The following is a 22,860-nucleotide window of genomic DNA, read 5'->3' as shown; positions in this document are numbered from 1 at the left end:
CCGTCACGCACCCTCCTCAGCGACGGCGGTTGGTTGAGAGTCCGCGCGGCGGAGAAGGAACAACAGAGCTGACAGCAGCACGCGACTCCAGTCACGTCAAGGAGAAGATGGAGCAGCACACAGGCGCCGCGGAGTTCAACATCTTGTTAGCTACTGACTCCTACAAGGTGAGCAGAGAGCCCCAGCCGGGCCCCGGTGTTCTGTTATATGCCGGCGAACCCGTGAGTGAGAGAAAAATGAGAGAAAGAGGACGAGAAATGAAGGTGGTTTCATCCTTCAGGCCGTTAACGGTCGAGTCGGTGTCAGTCAGGTCTGTAGGCCGAGTGTGTGTGAGGAGAAACGATACGTACATCTTCATCTTTATTGCTCTTTACTAGATTTATGTGTCTTTATGTATATAATAACGGATTACGAGTGTGAATTACACCTAAAGGGCAAGAGGCGCGTGTCTTGAGGGGCATTTCTCTTCAGAAGCAAAACTGAAAGCACATGATTGTTAAGGAAATGAAAGTACTGCACAATGAAATCAGATAAAGTTGATCAGCATTAAGTGTTTTCGCTTATTTAAGCGATGTAATATAACGAAGAGATATGATTTTGACTGACATCTGTGGAACTAACCTACTACTAGACCTAGATATTTAGCAATATTCACCGGTATGACAAATTTTGTATAAATTGCTGACATGTTCTATTCGAATTAAAAATGTATATCTTAAAATATATTCGGTTATTGCATTGGAAAAAAATATAAAGTTTCAAAATGTAACACGTTTAGTGTTATTGTATTGTAGAACAATTAAATGTGATGTCAAAATTTTTTTATATTAATAAATTGGACCGCAATATACATTTTAATTTTAAGAATATAATGCTTAGTCTAGTCTAACACTGTTATAAGACAAAATTAATCATAAGGGAAAAAAATTAAATAAGCTAAAATAGATTTTTGTCTCCAAAACCAAAACTTTCTATATATATATATATATATATATATATATATATATATATATATATTATTCAAAAGTGACCATAGATTAGTTTATGATGCACTCTATTGTAAAATGATTTTCTATCTCACATTCAGTAAGCTCTAATGTAAAACATTTAGAAAACACAAGTTTACACATTAACTTTGGAAGCCCTAAAATATTAAAACTGAAATAGAAACTGAATTTACTGTTGAATATAAAAGATTCATCATTAAACTGAAAGATTTAGGGGCAGTTATCTACTGAAACTAAAATACTTAATTGAAATATAAAAACTAAAAATGTTATAATTTAGTATTTTGCAATGTAAGATGTACTGCTGATGTTTATTCATACACCATATCTGTCAAGTCTTGCCAACACGTGAGGCAACCAAAATGTTTATCTTCCGTTTAAGAAATGATCAAACGCAAGTATGTCATAACCTTTGGATCCTTAATGATCTTAAAATATCAATAGTATGCATGTTTTACTTTAAGTTGTGGCTCACTTTTCATCTCAACCCATCAATCTCTGTCCTTGTGTCCAGAGTTGCGTCATTGTCTGCTGTTGTGTCTGTTATGTTCTGGATATGGTCTCATCTTGTTTATCTCATCTATGTTTATTCAGTGTATTCTTTCACCACTGCTGCTAGAGGACGGGAGTGGATGCCTTTGTCTTTTATCCTCCCACCACGGATGTAATAGTATTCTCGTGTTTCGCGTTGAGGCTGATAACACGTTCATTTAGCCTTTTAAAGGGACGCTTCATTACTTAAGGATCCCGCAGAGGTCATTGGAGGGTCAGAGATCACATGTGGGAAATAGCTGGTTGTTCCTTGTTTATTCCATCTGCTCTCTGTGTCTTCTTGATAGTTTGTTGATTTTCTTACTCTTTTGTTTCAGGAGTCAGTTCATGAGTTTTGGCCTTGTGATGCGTTCGGTATTTACTCTCCATTCAAGGTTCTTGAATCCATTTAGCTCTTATTGGAAACAGGGTGAAACTGTAGAAGCAAGTGACATTTAGAATAAGAGGTGATGAGAAGGAAGTAAGATGACACCTGGAATGAGAAAAGGGTGTGGTTAAGATTTTATGGTCGAATTCATATGGAGTAACATGCGCGATAGAGAGCATGATCATTTATAGTTCTCTAGAAACCTGAAGAATGTGTTCAGATTTCAACTTGCAATCATCCACTCCCATGAAGCATTGCAAATGACAGAATGAATGGTTGTCTCTTTCAAACCACGTTGGGTGACACTTTATTTGATGGTGTCCTTGTTACACAAGTAACAATTACTTACTATTATAATAAAAGCAAAATATGCATGATTAAATTCAAGGAACTAGGGCTGTGAATCTTTGGGTAGGCAGCGATTCGATTCACGATTCATAGGTTTTCTATTCAAGAACGATTTGTGCAAATTTATAACGATTCGATTTGATTATTACGATTCAATTCTGCATTCTTTAAGTGCATTCACAGGATTATTTAAATGATTCTCCTAAATTCTTGAAATGCTTAGTTAAGGGGGCAAATAACAGTAACATTTATGGTTCGAGAACCATCGGTTAGAAAAAACAAAAAACTTTTGTCCATTGTTAAATGTTCGTTTAATGATGCTATGGCATGACATGGCAAACGTAAAAATGTATGTAAGCCAAGATTATATAAAAGAGCTTTGAAAAGTATTATGTATAGGCTAACATTTTGTTACACCAGGGGCTATAATTTCATTTCATATATATTTCATATTTCATTTTATTATATAATTTCAATAGTGACAGAAATGTCAAATACAATCATTTTATGTATGTGTTACGTATGTTTTATCATAATTATAATTATTATAATCATTTTTTGGGAATTCAAGGAATTCTCTTCTTTTTTATTACTTTTAATTAGCTGTAAGAAATCAAATACACTGCTGGACAATAATCAATCATTTGATTTAGAAACTTACATTTTTGCTCTGTCCATGCAATAAATATGCAGCTTTTGAAGATAATCTGTAAGATGCAGAGAGCCATTGACAAACTACAGAAAAGTAAAGCTACTTCCCTCAGTATTACTGGCTACAAGTCCTAACGAAAGATCACACATCAGCTGCCGTCAGAGACAAACGGAGCGCGAGCGCAATCCTGTGACAGTCTCGTGCGGTAATAGTGGAGCTCGTGAAGGAGAGAAGTGAGGCACAAACACTGTTCAAGGTCTCCATTCGTTCTTGCTTGTAGTAATTTAATGTGTATATATTTTGAAAGCATTAAATTGCTATAGAAATTGTGATTCATTCAATTCTTAGTGTTTTAAATCGATAACTGTCTTGAGATTGGCGATTCACGATTCAAAAATCATGTTTCAAGATCGATGCATATACATCGTCAGGGATGGCAAGACGAGTTTATCGTTACACCTCTACAAGTAACCCTAAGCCAAACCCTACTCCTAAACCTAACCTAAACCTAATTAGTGGTTTAATTCAATGCATTGCTTTCTATTTATTTGTAATTGCTTGTGAAATTTACTAGCAGGGTAAAAATTCTGCTCAAACTGAAAAAAAAAAAGTTGAAATAGACTCAAAAACTTACCTGTTTTCTATTAAGGTATAATATAAAAATATGACTGTTGAATAGTTTTTAATGCACAATATTGTGAAGGATTCAGATTTTGGACTGTACCTTCAATTAATTAAAGCATAAAAATGTCACCAGACAGCAAGTAAAACATACTAAAGAGTATCTGTTTGCTTTACAGATACTTAACACAGTTATTTGCACCGATACTTTCCAGTTACATTTCGGTTACTTTACTGAAAGTTAAAAAAAAAATCGAATGGCCCGTTAGTGAAAACAAACACTAAATTGAAATTTTAACACTGTGCACTACTTCTTTATACTTTTCCATACAGTCGTAGTTTTTGTTTGTAATTCTTGTTAAACTTGTACCTCCTCAAACAAGTTTTGTCGCACATCTCAGTTTGAAATGTGCTAAATCCTCAGAGCTTGATGGTTCATGGAATTGTTTGAATGCCCTTGACTGCATGTGCACGCTCTGTTGTATGTGTAATGTTGATTGACCAATCGATGAGCACACTAACTTTAGAACCATAAAGGGCATTCGCTGGGTTATGTTTTAACAATTCCATCTGGTGTTGCATTTTTCCCCTTTTATCCTCAGTTGTCAACATCACAATCACATGGTTGTGTTGTCCAGGAGATTTCAGGCCTTTACTGACTAATTGCTCAGCTTGGGAGCATCAGATCAGGTCAAAACACATGCACATCTGGATTGTTCAGTTTTACAACTTGTTTATGGTGTTTCACTTGTCTTTCAGTTTGCCACACCTTAAAAAAAACCTCTGTGGCTGTTTGCCTTGTTCTGTGGCATTGCCGTGTCCTCCATGCACACAGCCAGTTGTTGCTCATGCCTTGACCGCATGCAGCTGTTCACATGAACGGTCTGTTCCAGAAGAGAGAGGACCCTAGTGGGACCTCCTCGGCTGCTGCTCCACAAGGATTGCTGCCCTTTGGGAAAGTTGGAGGGGAAAAAGCTGCATTTGTTCTTGGAGTGCAGGGAGCAAGCGCAGTAGCTGTCAGGCATAACCATGAGGGTGCAACCTTTTCCCAGGCTGACCCGTACGCAAGGGAACAGCCAAAAAGTGCCAGGGAAAGGTCAGCATGCACAAAATATCAGAAGGGAGCTTAGCAGGTTGTCTGTTTGAGCTCTAGTGTAACTGTTCATGTAGTTACATTCTCAGCATAGAATGTATTTATATCACAAGATATAATATCGCAAGAGGGCAAACAGGACTTTGCTTGTATTGTTTTTGAAAGAAAATGTTGCTTGTGCAAAAACAAGTAAATAATCTAAGTAACTACAACCTTTTGTTGCACAAAACTGGTTCTTGTGTTAAAAAGGCTCAAAAAAGAGCATTTACGCACATCCCAGACCACTCCCCATTCACATGTGTTCATATGTGTTTGATTAGAAATAGTGCAGGGTCTTTTTTCTTTTGCAACTTTTAAAGGTGAGGTATGTAGTTTCTGTGCTTCTGGTGACAGCTAGTGAAAAAATAAAACAGATTACCGTTGCAAATGCACTTCACACTTTTACGATTGTTCTCATCCTTACAGTATCTCTACATTTTATCTGGGGCTTGACAGTAAAGAGCTCACATGCATGGCAAAAACATTGAGTTTGCCTTACTTTGAGAAGAAATCTCGACTGAAACCCAATTTCCTTCAGTTCTCCATCTTGTAAAAGCGTTGTCTCTCTCTGCATATTTTGGTATGTCGTTGAATTTTGGCTTACACTTCTGTCACCAAATCAAATTTCCTTTCCTGTGTAATGTGCGAGTTGATTAAACACCCTCTGGTTCAATACAAGTCTGTGCTTTAGTTCTTATTTATTTTCGTAATACTTAGCGTCAGTTAGATTAATAGTAGTAGCAATGTCTGCCTAATAATATGTTGCTGGTGGTCTTGAATTGCTGGCAGACCAGCTAGAATCAAACCCAACAGCTGTTTAAATTACAGGAAACTGTGTGGACACAGACGCACCCAGGCTTGTTGACATCCATCCATCCATATTTGCAATGTTAACACAGCCGTGCCAGAGGATTTCTTTCAGTTTATGAATTGTATGTAACATGTTGTAATTTCTCTCTTACAGGTCACACATTACAAACAGTATCCACCAAACACCACCAAGGTGTACTCTTACTTTGAGTGCCGCGAGAAGAAGACAGACCCTACCAAGCTCAGAAAAGTAAAATACGACAAAACGGTCTTCTATGGGCTTCAGTACATTCTCCACAGATATTTAAAAGGTACGTAGAACGCGGCTGGCAGCACTACTATAGGATGCAAATGGAAAACGCAGCCTTGCTGGTAATTTTGGGTTGTGCTCTCGCTCAAGAATGCTGCATGCCCTTCAAACTTAGTCATAGTCTACCCGAAAAATAATAACATTGTTTGTTCCAACGGGAAAAAAATTACTTTCTCATGATGGAGCCAGTGTTAAATGACCAAACTTTGATGGTAGAGTTATAAGCTAAGAATATAGCAGTTTGAGTTTAAGACATGTCTGGTTTGAGGTTGTTGTTTTCGCATGCCGCTCAAATGTGCCACTTTTATAAAGGAATTTTGTCTATTTTTACACTGAAAAGGATTTCATGGTGCGCTGGGGAAGGCTTTAGAAATCGTGTGATAGGATGAAACAAGACAATTGAACATCTGCTCTTTCACCCACAAAAGACAGCTGCCCTGATCACAGATTCAGTCTGGATTCTGCAAATATACAAATACTTAAGTTGCATTACTTCTGTTTCTGTTGTTATTTCTCTTTAATATGTTGTTTATGCTTGAATTTGTCCCCTAAATCTCAAACCTCAGAATTAGTTTTGCATATCATTGCATCCTTTTGTAAACTTACTGTTAAGAACTTTTAAGATTCAATCAGCGATTGTCATCATAGTCTTTACACACTTAAATTACAGACGTTTTGATTAATTTTATACCAGTGTTATTTTAATAATAATTATTAATATTTTGAATCAGTCCGTTTTTATATTTCATGTTTTCATTTTAATTTTTTTTGAAGTTTTAGTAATTTTAGTAGGTTTTGTTTATTTGATGAATTTTGTACTTTTTTGTTTATTTTATTATTTTAGCACATCAAGTTACCAAATCAAAACTACATTTCACATTGATAAAACTGTGCCTTGGCAACTAGCTGAATTATTATTATTATTTTTATTTTATTTTTTACTTTTAATTTGCTTTAATAATAAGTAATGGAAATGTATTTTATTTTAACTATAATAACCCTATTAACACACACACACAAAAAATTAAGTCACAGTATCTGCTTTAATAATCTAAAATGTATTAAAACACAAGAAGAGCTGCTGTTTTATTTATGAGGATGCTGTACCTTTAAGACAGTACTGGTAGGACAAAGCTACACTGTGAGCAAGGAAGAGTCGATAATAAAATAAAGCAAGGATGTAGGAAAATTTGGATTTTAACACACACACACACACAGGGACACACCAACTTCTCTCTTGAGTAGTGTCTTTTCCTGTATTGTTCAACCACTTCCTTGAGGTTTGTGAAGCTCTTGTTTCACAGTTGTCCTGTCTCTTTTTGCACTCACAGGACAGGTCGTCACACGAGAGAAGATTCAGGAAGCAAAAGAGGTGTACCGGGAACACTTTCAGGATGATGTGTTCAATGAAAAAGGATGGAATTACATTTTGGAGGTATGGAGAAACTCACCTCTGGGACATTTCTGTCTGTGCTCTGTTTTGTCCCGTCAGGGATGTTCAGTCATGTCTTGTCACTGCAGAAATACAACGGTCACCTGCCCATCGAGATCAAGGCTGTGCCGGAGGGAAGCGTTATCCCACGTGGGAATGTGCTGTTCACCGTAGAAAGCACAGATCCGGAGTGCTACTGGCTCACTAACTGGGTAGAGGTGAGACACGACCCTGAACCGATCCCTACAGTGCATTTACAATCATTTAACACTAATCTAAAGCAACTTACTTTACATTCTAAGTTTACATTTTGTTTGTATGTGAATTTGATTTTCATAAGAATACATATCTATGGCTTTAATTTCCATTTAATTTCCAGTTTGGATGGATCGGGCCAGTATACAAGAGTTTAGGTCATGTCTAATCAAACAAATTTATAAAACAAATTATAATATTAATAATCTAATATATGTGAATAGGATTTTACAGATGGTAAGGCATTATGCAAGTACGAAATTCACATTCTGTGTTGTCTGTTTTAATTTTTTTCTATTCTGTTTTATTTTTTAACACAAATTTATCATCAAAAATGGTGAGGCAAGTGAATTATTATGTATCATCTTCGTGCCAGTGAAAATGTTGGAAAATACTATGAAACTACTGAGCCAATGGAAATATAAAAATAAATTAATTCCTATGAAAATTATTATTCCTGAATCCTTGAAATTGCATTACCATTTTAACTCTGTTGTTATCTTTTTATATAGAATATACACTTATAAACTAATCATCTTTATCCAATTTATTGATTTGTTTTGCATTCACCCAAAATATATATCTGAAATATAATTCACGCAGATCCAAATAGGAATAATTCAGTCATAATGGTCTAAATTGTTTTGGCACTGTATATTAGCCACAGAACACACAGATTTCATGAATAACTAGTGGAGTAAACCGTAGGGTGCCTGTTTTGGCAGCACGATCCTTTTTTGGTTAATAATTATATATAATAAGGCATGCAGTTTACATTTCTCACTGTAATGACTACAGAGTTTTCCAAACTTTCCATATGCTGTAACAGACAAAAAGCGACATCTCATGCCACTCGACTTCTTAGGATTTAGTGTCAAACCTGCTGAGTCATGCTGACAGTCTGACCTCCAGCCACACCTGTACAGTGGTCACGAAATACTACACCTGTCACCAAGGGAACAGTTTGAGTCTTTTGTATAGTAAAATCAGCTTTATTTGAGTTCTTCTACAGATGACTCACAGGGCTTTGAATGTATGGCAAATATGTTGTCATGCTTAGCTGGTAAATTTAGACTGTGTGTGTGTGTGTGTGTGTGTGCCCTTGGCTCTCAGTACACACTGTCACCATCTATCTCTTCTCCACTGATTGCAAACACGCATCTACATCCTTTATGATGACCATGGGAAGGCACTGATGCTGACGAATAACTGAACTGTTTGGAGGCTTTTCAGACTCCCAAGGCGACATTTAACTGATAGTTAAAATATTTTGTATAAGCTCCTCTTAAACCTTCATCCTTTGTGTTGTGAGGGTGGAGCAAGTCACATGCTGGCACATTATAGTTAGTCATGTGACCCGGCGCTCACACTAGTGACCCTGGCAGCTTGAAGCTAATCTCTGATGGCAGGATGCACATCTGAGCACAAAGACAGAGTTTGGGCGGCGTTGAACCATGACTCAGACTTAATGACATTATGTATGAAATTTACTCGATAAAGAAGATAAAAACCCACAGATCAATGCAAGAAAACTGTTTGGATCACTTTGCAGCCATCAGTTAGATGAATCCAGTATTAATTATGGTAGCTTGCAGATTTTAAGTCAAGTTCGTTTCTTATTACATGCCAAATTTCAAGTGCAAAATCGAGTAAAATGGTTAAAAACTATTATCAAATCACAAAGGCTGTTTAAATGATAAGAATATATATTCTGACGAGCTGCTGTGATTTGGGTCACTTGTTAATGCAACATATACCACTTTCCAAATCTGTAATGATAATTGTTTATAAATCTGTTGCCAACAAAAGGAAAACTGTAAGGGCTCCCTGTGGTTTTCTACCAAAATAAAAGGTCATTTAATGTTTGAAAACAAAGAACAATATGTAATTTAAAGTGCCCCTATTATGGGTTATGAAAGGTTCATATTTTGGTTTTGGAAGTCCCCAACAACAGGTTGACATGCATGCAAGGTCAAAAAACTATTTAATTGTCTTATAATATGCATTAATTTTCCAAACCCCTCCTTTGCTTGACGATAAACTGCGGTGATTGGTCTGAAGACACAGAACTCCCAAATTAAAAACATCAACAAAAATTCACTATTCATCTACTATTCATTTCTAGACCATTGCAAGCGAACAGATATTGATGATGATTTTAAAGTTGGAGGAGAAAATGAGTTGAGATGTCAGCATGAAACCACTTAAGATTCGGAGTCGACTCTTTCTTTTGAAAGACAATCATTTTATACACGGTGCACTATTAGATAAAAAAAAATGTATTGGTAATTTAAAAAAATCCATGATAGGGTCTCTTTAATGTAGTGTAATTTATATATATAAATAATGTCATTTTACAATCATTTCAAAAATTATTTAAATATTTATTCTTGGTAATGTAATAGTTATTACTCTTTATTATAATTAATAATAGTTATTATTGTTTTATTACTAATTTATAAAATACTCGTTTAATATGTAATTTAATTATTTTTGTAATTTATACATGTAAATTATATAATTTTACTGTATTTAAAAAAATATATATATATGTGTATATATATTAATGTAATTATTATTACTATGTATTATAACACTTTTTTTTTCTTTGACATGACTTAAATTTTTGATTGACATAATTTTATTAGGTAAGCGAGCTATTGATTAATGTTAACTGATAGCCGATAGCCATTGTTTTAAGAAATTACACATTTAATGCCCACTTTTCATGATCCAATCAGTTCCAGATGGATAAAATCAAATCCCATCCAACATTTTTCTCACTGGATATCTACAATAAGGTGGTAGTTTCGCGAATTATTTTAACACGCGACTAAATTACAGGTACGCGCGGCGGTAAGGCCCAGATAGACTGGCCACCTATTGTATCTACAAAGTTATTGAAGTAAAATGGGTTGCAACTTTGATTGTTCAGAGACTACAATGAGAAATGAATTAAATCATTATGAAATGAGGGTTGTGTGGGTTTTGCAGCCATAGTTTGGGGCAAAAATATCATCCAAAATTGACAGACTACCAGTGATTGCATTAAAAATCACTGTCCTAGAATCTCAGATGTTTAGATGAGTTGAATCGGGTTCATGAGACAGGGACACCAGGATGTTCTTGTGCCCAAAGGCTTGTGCCCAGGGCTTGTCAGGGTATGATAATATTGACTTGACCGGCTGGTCTTTAACAAAGCATTTCTGCCTAGCATCCCCTTGTATGAGTCCATCAAACCCTCTGTGGAGTCTGTGTTTTGACTCTATGACACATTCCCAAGCACTCGGGTCGCATCAAGCTTTATGGATTCAGTTTCCAGCTGACTTCACTTTTGTTTATGACTTAGAATAAATTCGCAACTTTCAGATATGATGATACATGAGGTATAAGGTTATTATTTGGGGGGGGGATTGCATGTTCAGAAATGCTAACAAAACAACAAGTTTCTGATAGTTTAATGTAATGAACTGTTGAATTTTCTCCTCAACAGACTATCCTGGTTCAGATCTGGTATCCCATCACCGTCGCGACAAACTCGCGAGAACAGAAGAAGATCCTGGCCAAATATCTCATGGAAACGTCAGGAAGCCTGGAAGGACTGGAATATAAACTGCATGACTTTGGCTACAGAGGGGTTTCATCTCAAGAGGTGATATTTGTGTGTTGCTACATCTCATCTGAAGTGCTATAACCTTTGAGAGATGGTTTATTGTTACACAAACCCAACAAATCTGATTTAAGTACATGCATGGAATGTCAAAGATGAGACTCTATCCTAGTGTCTTCTTACTCAGATTCATAACATTCAACTGTAAATGCCAAGCATTTTATTGATACAGTACATATCAAACATCATCTACCCTGTACTTTTCTCTTGATGGTTTAGTTTCTGGACTAGCTGTGTTCATACTTGCATCTTGGTTTCAGACGGCTGGAATCGGCGCATCTGCACACTTGGTAAATTTCAAAGGAACAGACACCGTGGCCGGGATCTGTGCTATCAAGAAGTACTACGGCACCAAAGACCCGGTTCCTGGTTTCTCCGTTCCAGCTGCAGAACACAGGTGGAACAACTTGAAGCAAGCGCTTGATGATAGTACATTGCATTGCAAAACAATGTGAACTTGCCTGAAGAGTTTCCTTTTACCGTGTCGCATGCGAGGTATAAGATAATGTGGCCCAATGCATTCTGGTTAGTTGGTGCTGCACTATTACACTTCACATTTTCTGCTGACAGCGCACTGTTACATAACTACCAAATACCAGTGTTTCCTCACACTTGATCTGTTGTGCAATTTTAACTGTAGTAAATGGAATTAGAGTTTTGCACTAGTTTCAGAGGTGCTTGTTGACATACAGCATGTTTTATTCAGTGCTGCCACCTAGTGGTAGATATCATAACTTGAGTACAACCAGCACAGTGGTTTAGGAGTAATGTTTTTGCAATTTTGTTTTATTTATAATATATAGCTATTTAGATGTTTTAAATTTTTTTATCTGTAATGCTGACAGAAGATTGAATAGCCAGGAAATTGCAGAAAATCACATATTAAACTTATTTAATAATCATAGAAATTATAGTAATATTATAACGTTATAATAACAATTTAGTTTTTTTTCGAAATTATTAATATAAACACACACACAACACATATATGTAATGTATGTGTATTTGCTTAGAAGTTTAATAGTGTAGGTGTTAAAAAAAAAGTATAATATCTGTAAAGTCTATAATGCTAGCACACACTATACATATGTAAGCAATACAGAGTTGACGGATGAAAGAATACAACTTTGAATTAACATTGTATAAAAGTTTAGATGCATAAACGCAGTGGTTCCCAACTACGTTCCTGGAGGCCCCCTAACACTGTACATTTAGCATGTCTCCTTAATCAAGCACGCCTGATTCAGATCATCAGCTCATTAGCTAAGACTCCGGCTACATCTACTTTAATCCAGAGACATTTGAAAACGCCATTTTTGTTTTAAAACACTCTGTCCACACTAGCATTTTCAAGAGTTTTCCAAAAGTGTCTCATCCACACTGAAACATCAGTAAATGTTAAATACGCTTTCTGCGCATGTGCAAAGCCTAAAAAAAAACCTCACTGCAGACGATGCACACGGAACATGACACTTTATTTACGAATTTACTAATTTCACTGATTGTGTCTTTGTGTTGCAGCACAATCACTGCCTGGGGAAAGGACCATGAGAAGGATGCTTTTGAACACATCATCAAGCAGTTCCCGTCTGTCCCCGTGTCTATCGTCAGTGACAGCTACGACATCTACAACGCCTGCGAGAAGATCTGGGGTGAGGACCTGAGGGGTCTGATCGAGAAGAGGAGTGCAGACGCCCCGCTGGTGGTCCGACCGGATTCGGGAAACCCTCTAGACACAGTGCTAAAGGTAGTCACTATTGCATCCAAAAGCTGATTGATTATTCTAGAATTTTTATATTTCATGTTTCCATTATATATATATATATATATATATATATATATATATATATATATATATATATATATATATATATATATATATATATATATATATATATAATGTATATATATGCATAGTCCATTAAGTCTATTAAATCTTATTTTCCAGGTCCTAGAAATTTTAGGAAAGAAGTTTCCTCTGGTTGAGAACTCTAAAGGCTATAAGGTGCTTCCGCCCTACATCCGAGTCATTCAGGGCGACGGTGTGGACATCAATACTTTACAGGAGGTGTGTATGTTGTCCAGCTCATGACTGCATGCTATATGAATGTAAACTCATTCTGTGCATGCTTTGTTTTGTTCTACAGATTGTGGAGGGCATGAAAGAGCACAGATGGAGCATCGAGAACATCGCGTTTGGCTCAGGAGGAGCACTGCTGCAGAAACTGACCCGAGATCTGCTCAACTGCTCTTTTAAGTGCAGTTATGTGGTAACGAACGGACTGGGCGTAAGTGTCGAGCGTTGGAAGATTTCGCAGTTGCATTTGCTGACTTGAGAAAATAAATCATTAATTTATTGTTAATGTTGTTAATTACAGGTCAACGTCTTCAAAGACCCTGTTGCAGACCCCAACAAAAGGTCAAAGAAGGGTCGGCTTTCTCTTCACAGGACGCCGAGTGGAGATTTTGTTACTCTGGAAGAGGGGAAGGGTGATCTGGAGGAATATGGAGAGGTGTGTGACTAACAATTAATCAATAAAATGAATTACTTAAATGCATTTAACTTAATACTAATGAGGAAAAAAAAATGTGTTCACTCCCAAGTCCTTACATGTTATTAAATCAAGTTTGAGGCTATAACATTTATAACTACCTTAAATGGTATAGCACAAGTCTTCATTATAATTTCAAGAGGTCTTAAATTTGGAGAAAGAAAAACAGGAATTGGGATACGGCCTCATATGATAAATAAACTTCAAAAGGCTATGGTTTAAATGTTCAGTGTTCAAACATTCTGCAGTTTCAGAGCAGTTCGCATTCTATGAATTATATGCATTTATGCCAAACAATTGCTTGTGATTCACTGTTGAGAATTTTATGCTTTATGCTGTTTATATTGTGTAATATGTTACAGATGGTTGTAAGACTGCGTTTTTATCTTAATTTTTAATTTTAGCTTAATTTATCATATTTACCTTAATTTGAACGAGCAGCTGGAAATAGTTGACATTTCAAAATAAAATTATTTAATAATAAAAATATTCATTTTTATTCAGTATTTCAAGCTTGTTCATAATTAAAAGACCTGCATTAATGCAGTAAATCTTTTTATTTAGATTTTTTATGATTGCTACTGATTTTCAGGTTATATATTTAAAAAAAAACTGTATGACATTTAAGTTAATTTAAATTCTTGAATATCTGAAATTAACACATTTAATATTTAGATGCTATTTATTGCTTGTCATTAATATAATTTATATGTATGGATATATTAGTGCATAAACCAGTTTAAATACACATGCATGTATTAAATAAAGCATGTCTTGACTTAAGCATTTTAAACGTGCATTTTGCAATTGAATGCATACCTGATTAATAGTGAGACATATGGTGTTCATTTTGTTTGTGCAGATATTACATTTTGATTTTAAAAGCTCCTTAAAACCCTGGTAATTGCCTATGGTCATGTTTTCAGTTCATTTTGACCGTTTCTTTGTCTTTTTGCAGGACTTGCTGCACACTGTGTTCAGAAACGGGAAGATTGTGAAGACGTACTCCTTCGATGAGGTCAGAGACAATGGCAAGCTGAAGGAGAGCGAACTGGAGGATCTTCTGCTGTGAGATCGTCTCCCATCAGCCCTCTCTCTCTCACAGTTACCCCATGCTCAGTGTACAGAGCTGTTCTATGTTTCTGTCAACTGACTCCACTATGCTTTAGTGTCTCTTTCTAACGGCGGATGAGAGCACTTATCATGCTATTTAAATCATTTAACTGTGTATTTGACCAAGTGTGTTACTGATCACACGTCTTTGCAGGAATGGAGACGTTTATGTGTGCGTATACCACGAGAAGATTTGCTTTGCTTGACTTTAGGACTGAAAGGTAATAGTTCTGTGTTTGTTGAATGTGAATGTTGTGTGTAGGGTTTATCACTTTATCCAAGGATTGATTTATTCCTTTATGCAAAGGAGACGGCAGAACTAGAGGCACACTTTCATTCTCTTTCATCGGCCTTGTGTTTATTTTATGTCATGTCTGAAATTTGAAAGATGAAACATAAAAGAGCATGTTTAGGTCGCATTTCACCTTAAAATCAAGAGGAAAAAATAAGAAACTTAATTTTGCATGAAGTAATTAGCATTTTTGGTGTTAATATTTTACCACCAATTCCCGTTACTATATACTGTGTCCAGATACTGTGTATTTTTTTTTTTTTTTTACTGTAATTCTTACAATTTTCAATGGTGATTCTCAGTAATCATTCTTTGGAAATGTTAAACGTTGTTACTGTTATGCATTTTTTTTTTTTTTATTAGCATAAATTAAAGTCTGGACAGCACACATGCTCTATAAATACTGTATTTAGAAAAAGATTTACACACCGTATTTTTTGAGTATTTCAGTAAAATGATTACATAAGGACATATATAAACTTTCTTTATGCAAAATATATAATCTTATTTCTTTCTTTTGATTTTTGGGTCGAAATATGATCTGGACTTGAAAGGATTCATCCAAATATAATACACCTTTTCCTTTCTGCAGAGACCATTATCCTTATTTTGCCAACTTGTTAAATGCTACATCAAGAAATACAATGTAAAGCTGACATATTTAAGTCAACCACAAAAAAAGTTTTTGTTTTTCTTATTAATATTACTCACTACGACTCTTTATTTGAAAACACCAGTTTTATTATACAGCGGGAATCATTTTAGAAAAGCTTGGTTTTACTATTTTCTATACTTACTGTTTCAAACTACAGAATCAGAATTTCTGAAGTTAGTATCTACAGTCAGAATAATGTGGCCAAACTGCCTCCTCTCTCGTATATATCGGCGTGTGTGTTTGTTTTGAGAGAGCTGGCTTCTTATTAGTACAAAGAGAGATCTGTTCTTATTTTTGTCTAATGCCCATTTTGTACCAACAGAAAGTTCACGTCTCTGGCACGTGTGCTGTTATGCATATGTGTGTGAGGTGTGAGTGTGTGTGTGTACATACATGTCTGATTGACAATACTTGCTAATTATAATTTCATTGATGTTTTTATGTATATGTTGGGTCTCCCTTTTTATTTCAACCTCTTGGGATATTTTAAAACAAACATGACGGATGCCATTTTGACAGCATATTAAATCAACGACAACAGTCCATCCTTTTTTGCTGAAATGTTATAATTATTATTATTTCTTTTTTCCTTTTTTTTATGGAATAGTGAAAAAGATGTAACCATTCCCTTTTATAGCTGCTGTAAGGACAGTAAACTGTTTCACTAGCTTTCAATCTAGTAATGAAATCACTTCATTTAGATGATGAGTTTAAAACTGTGTTAAGGAAAATTAGTGTGAAAGTTTAAATAAAAAGCAATATCATACCTATTCGGGTTTGGGTTATATATCTCTGGATGGTAGCAGCCATTCATCGCACAATCATCGCAGATCATTTAGCTAAAAGTTTTATAACAACCTTTTATTATTTACATTGAAATAATCTATAATGTAAATTCTGAAAATATTTGTTATTATTATTAACGTATAATGAATACGAAATATATAATGACTGCAAATACATATAATAAATATAACTGGTTAAAAATATTTATGCAGTACTTGTTTGTCATTTAGTATATATATATATATATATATATACATATATATATATATATATATACATGTATACACACACACACATTTAAATGTGAAGAAAATACATATTTTGTCATCCAATATTTTGTAATTTAACACTTTTTAATGTAACTTTTGTGTGTGTGTGTGTGTGTGTGTGTTTGTGTGTGTGTGTGTGTATATACACACACACACACACTCCTACATACAGTGTTGGGTGTAACTAATTACCAAGTTAAAATGCATGCTTTTTTTATGTACCTTTCTCACTTTAAATACTTTTGCAAGTTAATAAGACTATTGGTAACACTGTAGTCTCCAAATCCATTGGCTGTTTATTATTACTCAAAAATATAAATATTCGACATAATAATGTCTTATTCTGCAAGACCTTATTTTAAATCCTTATTAAACTTAATTCTTTTAAGTATTAATAAGTAGTAATTAGGAATATTCTGAGGCAGAAGTCATAGTTAATAGTTAGATAATAGTGAGAATTGGACTCTAATTTATTTAGTTACTTGAAGTACTTGAAATACTTTTTGGAGAGAGTAATTTAAACCGTAATCTAATTACATTGTTGAAGATTATAATTAGTAATTAATACATTTTTATAATAATTTACCCAACACTTTGTGTGTGCGTGTGTGTGTGTGTGTGTATACATACATACATACATACATTAAACAATAATAAGAAATAAAATAATACTAATTTTTATTTTTAGACAGCCAAATTTCGCTGTACTGAACTCGCGAATGTTTCTTTAGCAAACTTTTAGCACTTTATTATATAACTTTTGTGGATAATAAAATGATTGAAAATGCTGCTTGAAAGTATATGCCCTTTAATATTTTTTTTTAAATATATATATATATATATATATAGAGAGAGAGAGAGAGAGAGAGAGAGAGAGAGAGAGAGAGAGAGAGAGAATATATATTATATCGGGATACTGAACTGAAATCGCTCCAGCTGTTGTTAACTTCCTTTAACGGACATTACGCTCTTTGTAATTAAACTTTTGGTTACTGAAGTCATAAGTGCATGTGTATGTATATACATAAGTGTATGTATATACATTAAACTCAAAAAAGAAAAAAAAAAGAATACATATTTTTAGACTACCATTAAAATGACCAGTTTAATTTTCGGGTGAACTGTTCCTTTAAGAGTCTTGAGTTTATAACGGAGCACAGGAATGTCGAGAATCCATCTCTAGACTTGCGTCTGTGTCTCAGAATCATATGACTGAAATATTGTTCGCTGGACTCCTGAACGCGTTTCATTCACTTCTTAGAGAAGAAACGATCGAAAATATCGCATCGTGATGACATATATACCGGAGACAGGCGCCAGATGCATATTAATCAAATCTACTGCGAACTATCCCGCTTTGTCGGATAAAACAAAGTAAAATCAGATCATCTGGATTTACTCTGGTTTCCTGTCGGGGGAGGAGCAGCAGCATCTTGTATCACAGAACCACGTCACTGTCAAACTTTTAGAAAACTTGAGATTCAAGCCCCTTCTGTTTTTCTTCCTGGAGGATATCTGTGTCGTTGGGAGAGATGCAGACGGGATTTCGATTAAAGTTAACCCCCGTTAAAGAGCCTCTGGGTTTTGTGAAAGTCGTGGAGTTGGTAAGTAAGAAAATCCAAATCTGTTGAACACGTTTTCAAGCTTTAACGTTACTTCATAAGGAGGGCAAAGGCCCATTTAAAACAATGCATTAATTCCTTATGAAGTGTAGTCAAAATATTAAAAATGTTTGTTCCCAACTACTAGTACTTATAAGTATAGTACTGAACACATATTATCTTTAACTAGGAAGTTGCATATTTATAAAATACATATATTTTGTATATATAATGTTTTTTTCTTCTTCTTTTAAACATTGTTTCATCATGTATTCCTCATGCATGTTCAGATTGTTATGTGATAATAATATATAATGAAAACATTTTCAGTGCAGTAATATTCAAAAAGAAGCATTTTCACTCATCCTCTCAGACTTTTGGACCCCCTTGCAAGTATTTTTCGCATAAAATGCACATTCCCTTCACTAGCAAGTCTTGAGTTTTCTTTAGCCACCTACTTACATGAAGTTCCTCCCTTCTTCATTTCCTCAAAGGAATTTGTTATTAGCAAGGAAAATGGAGTTTATTGACTCTGATGTTGCTGTCTATAAAATATGAATCCCAAAAAGTGGGACAGATTAAAAGTTTCTGTGTTTTGTTTAATTGCCTCTTGAGAATGAATGATACAAATTGCAAACAGGATGTATCATGCAGCGCAACTAAACATCTGGTTTTGGAAAAGGAGCTTGATGTTGGCTGTGAACTGCAGGTCTTCATTTAACTGCCAGAGGTTAAACACAAACAGTGAGTGAATCCAGGTTAAAACTCAGATTAGTGTGTCCGATGATTCATGAACGCAGGCCCTGAACAAAGCTTGTTTCATGGTGAACTCTGCGGTGCATCTTCAGGTTTGTGCATGCTGGAAACTGAAGACGTGTCTGCATGCTTCTGTTGTTTGCATGGAGCGTTTCCTACATAATGCTCTGGTTTTCTCCAGCTCACGGCTGTGCTTGCATTCGGGACCTGTGGAGGATATACTGGCAGAAATGTGGTTTCCATCTTCTGTGGCGGAAGCAGCAATGAAACCTTCAGTCCCACTTTCACCTACCCATTCAGGTTTGGCCCAGTTACACTCTGAAATTGGCAAGTAAAACACTAGAAAGGCTGTTGGTAACACACTCTAATACTCTTTTTGTTAACAACTTTTTACAGTGTAATATAAACTCTGTCCAGGGTTCTTTTTATTTACTAATACTATCAACAACAAAAAAAAGTTGGATAATTAAAATAAAGCTGGAATAAAATAACAAATATAAAATAAAAAGCTTATGAGAAACATAACAATAAAAAGCAAAAAACTAATGTAGAAAAGTAAGGCCTAATTCGAAATATTAAAGCAGTAGTTCACCCATGAATTAAAATGTACACATCCTCAAGTCCTCCAAAATGTAGATGAGTTTGTTTCTTCATCAGATTTGGAGAAATGTACCATTCAATCACTTGCTCACCAATTTATGCTCTGCAGTGAATGGGTGCCGTCAGAATAAGAGTCCAAACAGTTGATAAAAACACCACAATAATCCACAAGTAATCCACACCACTCCAGTCCATCAGTTAATGTCTTGTAAAGTGAAAAGCTGCATGTTTGTAAGAAATAAACCCATCATTAAGACAATTTTAACTTCAATCCATTGCTTCTGCCCAAAATATGAGTCCTCTATTCCTAATATTGCTTTTTCCAGTGAAAATGTTGTTTCATCTGAAATCTGCACAGATCAAGCAATGTTTACAAGCTAAAAACAGTCCAAAACTTTTCTAAACAAACATGTTGGTGGATTTTGATGTTGGAGGAAAACAGGAGGTGGTCTTTTTTTTCCACTGGAGGAGCATTATGATGAATTCTGGACTCTTATTTAAAACACCTTAATGTTTCATTTGTTTCTTACAAACACACAGATTTGTTGCTTATCAGGTTGTCAACTGATGGACTGGAGTGGTGTGGTTACTTTTTATCAGCTGTCTGGACTCTCATTCTGACGGCACCCATTCACTGCAGAGCATCCATTGGTGTGCAAGTGATGGAATGCTACTCACTTTGTGTTTCGATACCTTCATTTACAGGTTAAACCAGGAGCTGCTGGTGGAGAACACCACTCTTTGCAACCGCACAGTTGCTGCAACTCATCTTGTTGGAGACTCGTCGTCTTCGGTGGAGTTTTTCGTGGCTGTGGCCGTCTTGGCTTTCCTCTATTCAATGGTGGCTCTGCTGGTCTATCTGGGCTACATGCATGTGTACCGAGACTCAGACTTCGGCCCGATGTTTGTGAGTATGCAACCGGCAGATGAGCTTGAAGTTTTTATGCAATATGCATTTGAATATCATGACGCAGATGCTCTGAGTCTAAAGGGTCTTTATCTGCTAGGATTTCGTGCTGACAGCGGTCTTTGCGTTCCTGTGGCTGGTGTGCTCGTCTGCTTGGGCTCGAGGTCTGCAGACGGTGAAGGACGCCACCGGTACGGCTGGCATTGAATCCACTCTGGCGCTCTGTAGGGACAATGTCAAATGTGAAGTCACTGATTACGCCAGCATGCGCTCGCTCAATATATCTGTGGTGAGAAATTACACTTACTTATCAACTGTATTTTTTCACGATTTATTATCATGCTGATTATCAATTTTTACCACAAAAAAAGGACAATTTTAAACCGCATTTGCAATGCACTTAACTTCCTTAATGTGTAGTTAAAATGAAAAGGATCTTTATTCACTGGCATTTGATGCTTTTGAAGTTTGTACACTGGACCAACACTTTGGAATAATAAAGGTGTTACAATTTGAAACAACTGTTTTTCACTTGAATATATTGTCAAATGCTTTTTTCCCCCTTGGTCTTCAGTGTCACATGATCCTTCGGAAATCATTCTAATATGCTGATTTGCTGCTCAAGAAACATTATTATCAATGTTAAAATGTTGCTGCTCCATATTTTTGTGGAAACTGAGATGCACCACCATTCAAAAGTTTGGGAGAAGTACAAATAAAAAAGAAATTAACTTATTCTGCAGGGATTGCATTAAATTGTTCAAAAGTGAGAGGATTTAAAGACTGGAGTAATGATGAAAATTTAGCTTTGCATCTCAGCAATAAATTACATTTTAAAACATATTCAAATTGAAAACTGGTATGTTTAGATTGTAATATTATTTCAAAATTTTTCTGTTTTTACTGTATTTTTCATCATATAAATGCAGCTTTGGTGAGCAGAAGAGATTTCCCAGTTATTCCAAACGTTTGACCCTGAGTGTATTTTATAAATAACTGTCTCCTGACTTTATTTTCAGATATGTGGTTTCTTGAATCTCATCATATGGGCTGTGAACGCCTGGTTTGTGTATAAGCAGACACGCTGGCACTCTCAGAAGGTCAACGCTCAAAGGGGTCCAAATCCTGCACCCATCTAAACAATTACCCCCCAGCATAATGGTGCCCACCGTAGCCTTTATGAAAAACACACAGTAACAGTTTATGCTTTATGCAGTTTGTCTGTAAGAACAATAATCATATGACTGCCGTCTTAATTTGTGAAATGTCCATCTTCTCCTTTTCTGTTTTATATCTTTTGATTTCTGGCATACTTGAAGAAATATCTTCAATTATATCAGAAATAATATTTTTTTTCTTTTTTTTTGCTTTTAATGGAAATGCAAGTTTTTTGCAAATGTACTATTACGAGAAATGCTACATTTATGATGTATTTTTATTGTAAACTCAAGTAGAAAAATCTTGAGAACAATTTTTTTGTCAACCTCTATTCCTTTAAGTGTCACACAGCATATTTTCTGAGCATTTTTGCATTTAAAACTAGCAGTTTCTTATTTCTTATCAAATTCCTTATTGCGTTTATATTGTTATCTATGCCCATTTTATTCAGTATTACACTTCAGTGAATTTTTAATGGTGCTGAAGTTTTGTTTTGGAAGGTCTTCTCTCTTTTCTTCAGGCAAGCGTTGTTTTCACTGACTGTGAAGAGCATTTGGTAGTGTTTGTGTACATGCAGGACTTTGTGCTTCTGGGGAGAAAGTGTGATTTCTTACTCAAATAAACCCTGGCTTCCTTCTGGTATAATGGCATTTGTGTTTGATCAGCATTTCTCAAAAGAACAAACAAAACATTAACTGGAGCGAAAACCTCGATCTGGTAGTTCACAGTGTTCGGCTTGTTTATTCACATATTCATTTTGTGTGTGTGTGTGTGTCATGGATGTGCATTTCTAAAAATTGCATTGATATTAAGTATTATACCTTTTTTTGTCCGACTCTCGTGACTGTTCATCTTTCCGACACTTGGAGAACTCTAAACAAATGCACTAAGAGGTGTGTAGGTAATGATTGTGTTACAGCGCCACCTGCTGGAGATGATGTGAGAGGCGATGACTTTCTCCTGACAGGGCTTGTGTAATGAGACGTCAAATTAAATTGCCATTCCTCAGAAATTG

The 22,860-nt window shown here is 35.4% G+C and overlaps 2 protein-coding genes across 2 annotated transcripts; both read left to right on the top strand.

The window, feature by feature from the left end:
* Positions 1 to 16,538, top strand: LOC127956871 (nicotinamide phosphoribosyltransferase). The gene is made up of 11 exons (XM_052555123.1): positions 1 to 167; positions 5,644 to 5,800; positions 7,131 to 7,234; positions 7,321 to 7,449; positions 10,980 to 11,138; positions 11,417 to 11,553; positions 12,678 to 12,903; positions 13,105 to 13,224; positions 13,304 to 13,444; positions 13,535 to 13,669; positions 14,667 to 16,538. Exons 1-11 carry the CDS (start codon positions 108 to 110, stop codon positions 14,778 to 14,780), a joined length of 1,482 nt encoding a protein of 493 aa, XP_052411083.1. The 5' UTR covers positions 1 to 107; the 3' UTR covers positions 14,781 to 16,538.
* Positions 16,539 to 17,975: 1,437 nt separating this feature from the next.
* Positions 17,976 to 22,495, top strand: LOC127956221 (synaptophysin-like protein 1). Its single transcript, XM_052554012.1, has 5 exons — positions 17,976 to 18,427; positions 19,362 to 19,480; positions 20,486 to 20,687; positions 20,788 to 20,976; positions 21,707 to 22,495. Exons 1-5 carry the CDS (start codon positions 18,356 to 18,358, stop codon positions 21,824 to 21,826), a joined length of 702 nt encoding a protein of 233 aa, XP_052409972.1. The 5' UTR covers positions 17,976 to 18,355; the 3' UTR covers positions 21,827 to 22,495.
* The last annotated feature ends 365 nt before the right edge of the window (positions 22,496 to 22,860 follow it).

Source organism: Carassius gibelio, chromosome B4, assembly GCF_023724105.1.
Source record: "Carassius gibelio isolate Cgi1373 ecotype wild population from Czech Republic chromosome B4, carGib1.2-hapl.c, whole genome shotgun sequence".
In the NCBI taxonomy this organism is placed as follows: Eukaryota; Metazoa; Chordata; class Actinopteri; order Cypriniformes; family Cyprinidae; genus Carassius; species Carassius gibelio.
The sequence above is the reverse complement of the archived record's forward strand: the minus strand, read 5'-3'. Positions and strand labels throughout refer to the sequence as shown.

Coding starts and splice junctions, on each gene's coding strand:
- LOC127956221 (XM_052554012.1), top strand. CDS start 18,356: ATGCAGACGGGATTTCGATTAAAGTTAACCCCCGTTAAAGAGCCTCTG. Junction 18,428..19,361: donor TTGTGAAAGTCGTGGAGTTG/GTAAGTAAGAAA, acceptor GGTTTTCTCCAG/CTCACGGCTGTGCTTGCATT. Junction 20,688..20,787: donor CAGACTTCGGCCCGATGTTT/GTGAGTATGCAA, acceptor TTTATCTGCTAG/GATTTCGTGCTGACAGCGGT.
- LOC127956871 (XM_052555123.1), top strand. CDS start 108: ATGGAGCAGCACACAGGCGCCGCGGAGTTCAACATCTTGTTAGCTACT. Junction 11,554..12,677: donor GTTCCAGCTGCAGAACACAG/GTGGAACAACTT, acceptor TTTGTGTTGCAG/CACAATCACTGCCTGGGGAA. Junction 13,225..13,303: donor ACATCAATACTTTACAGGAG/GTGTGTATGTTG, acceptor TTTGTTCTACAG/ATTGTGGAGGGCATGAAAGA.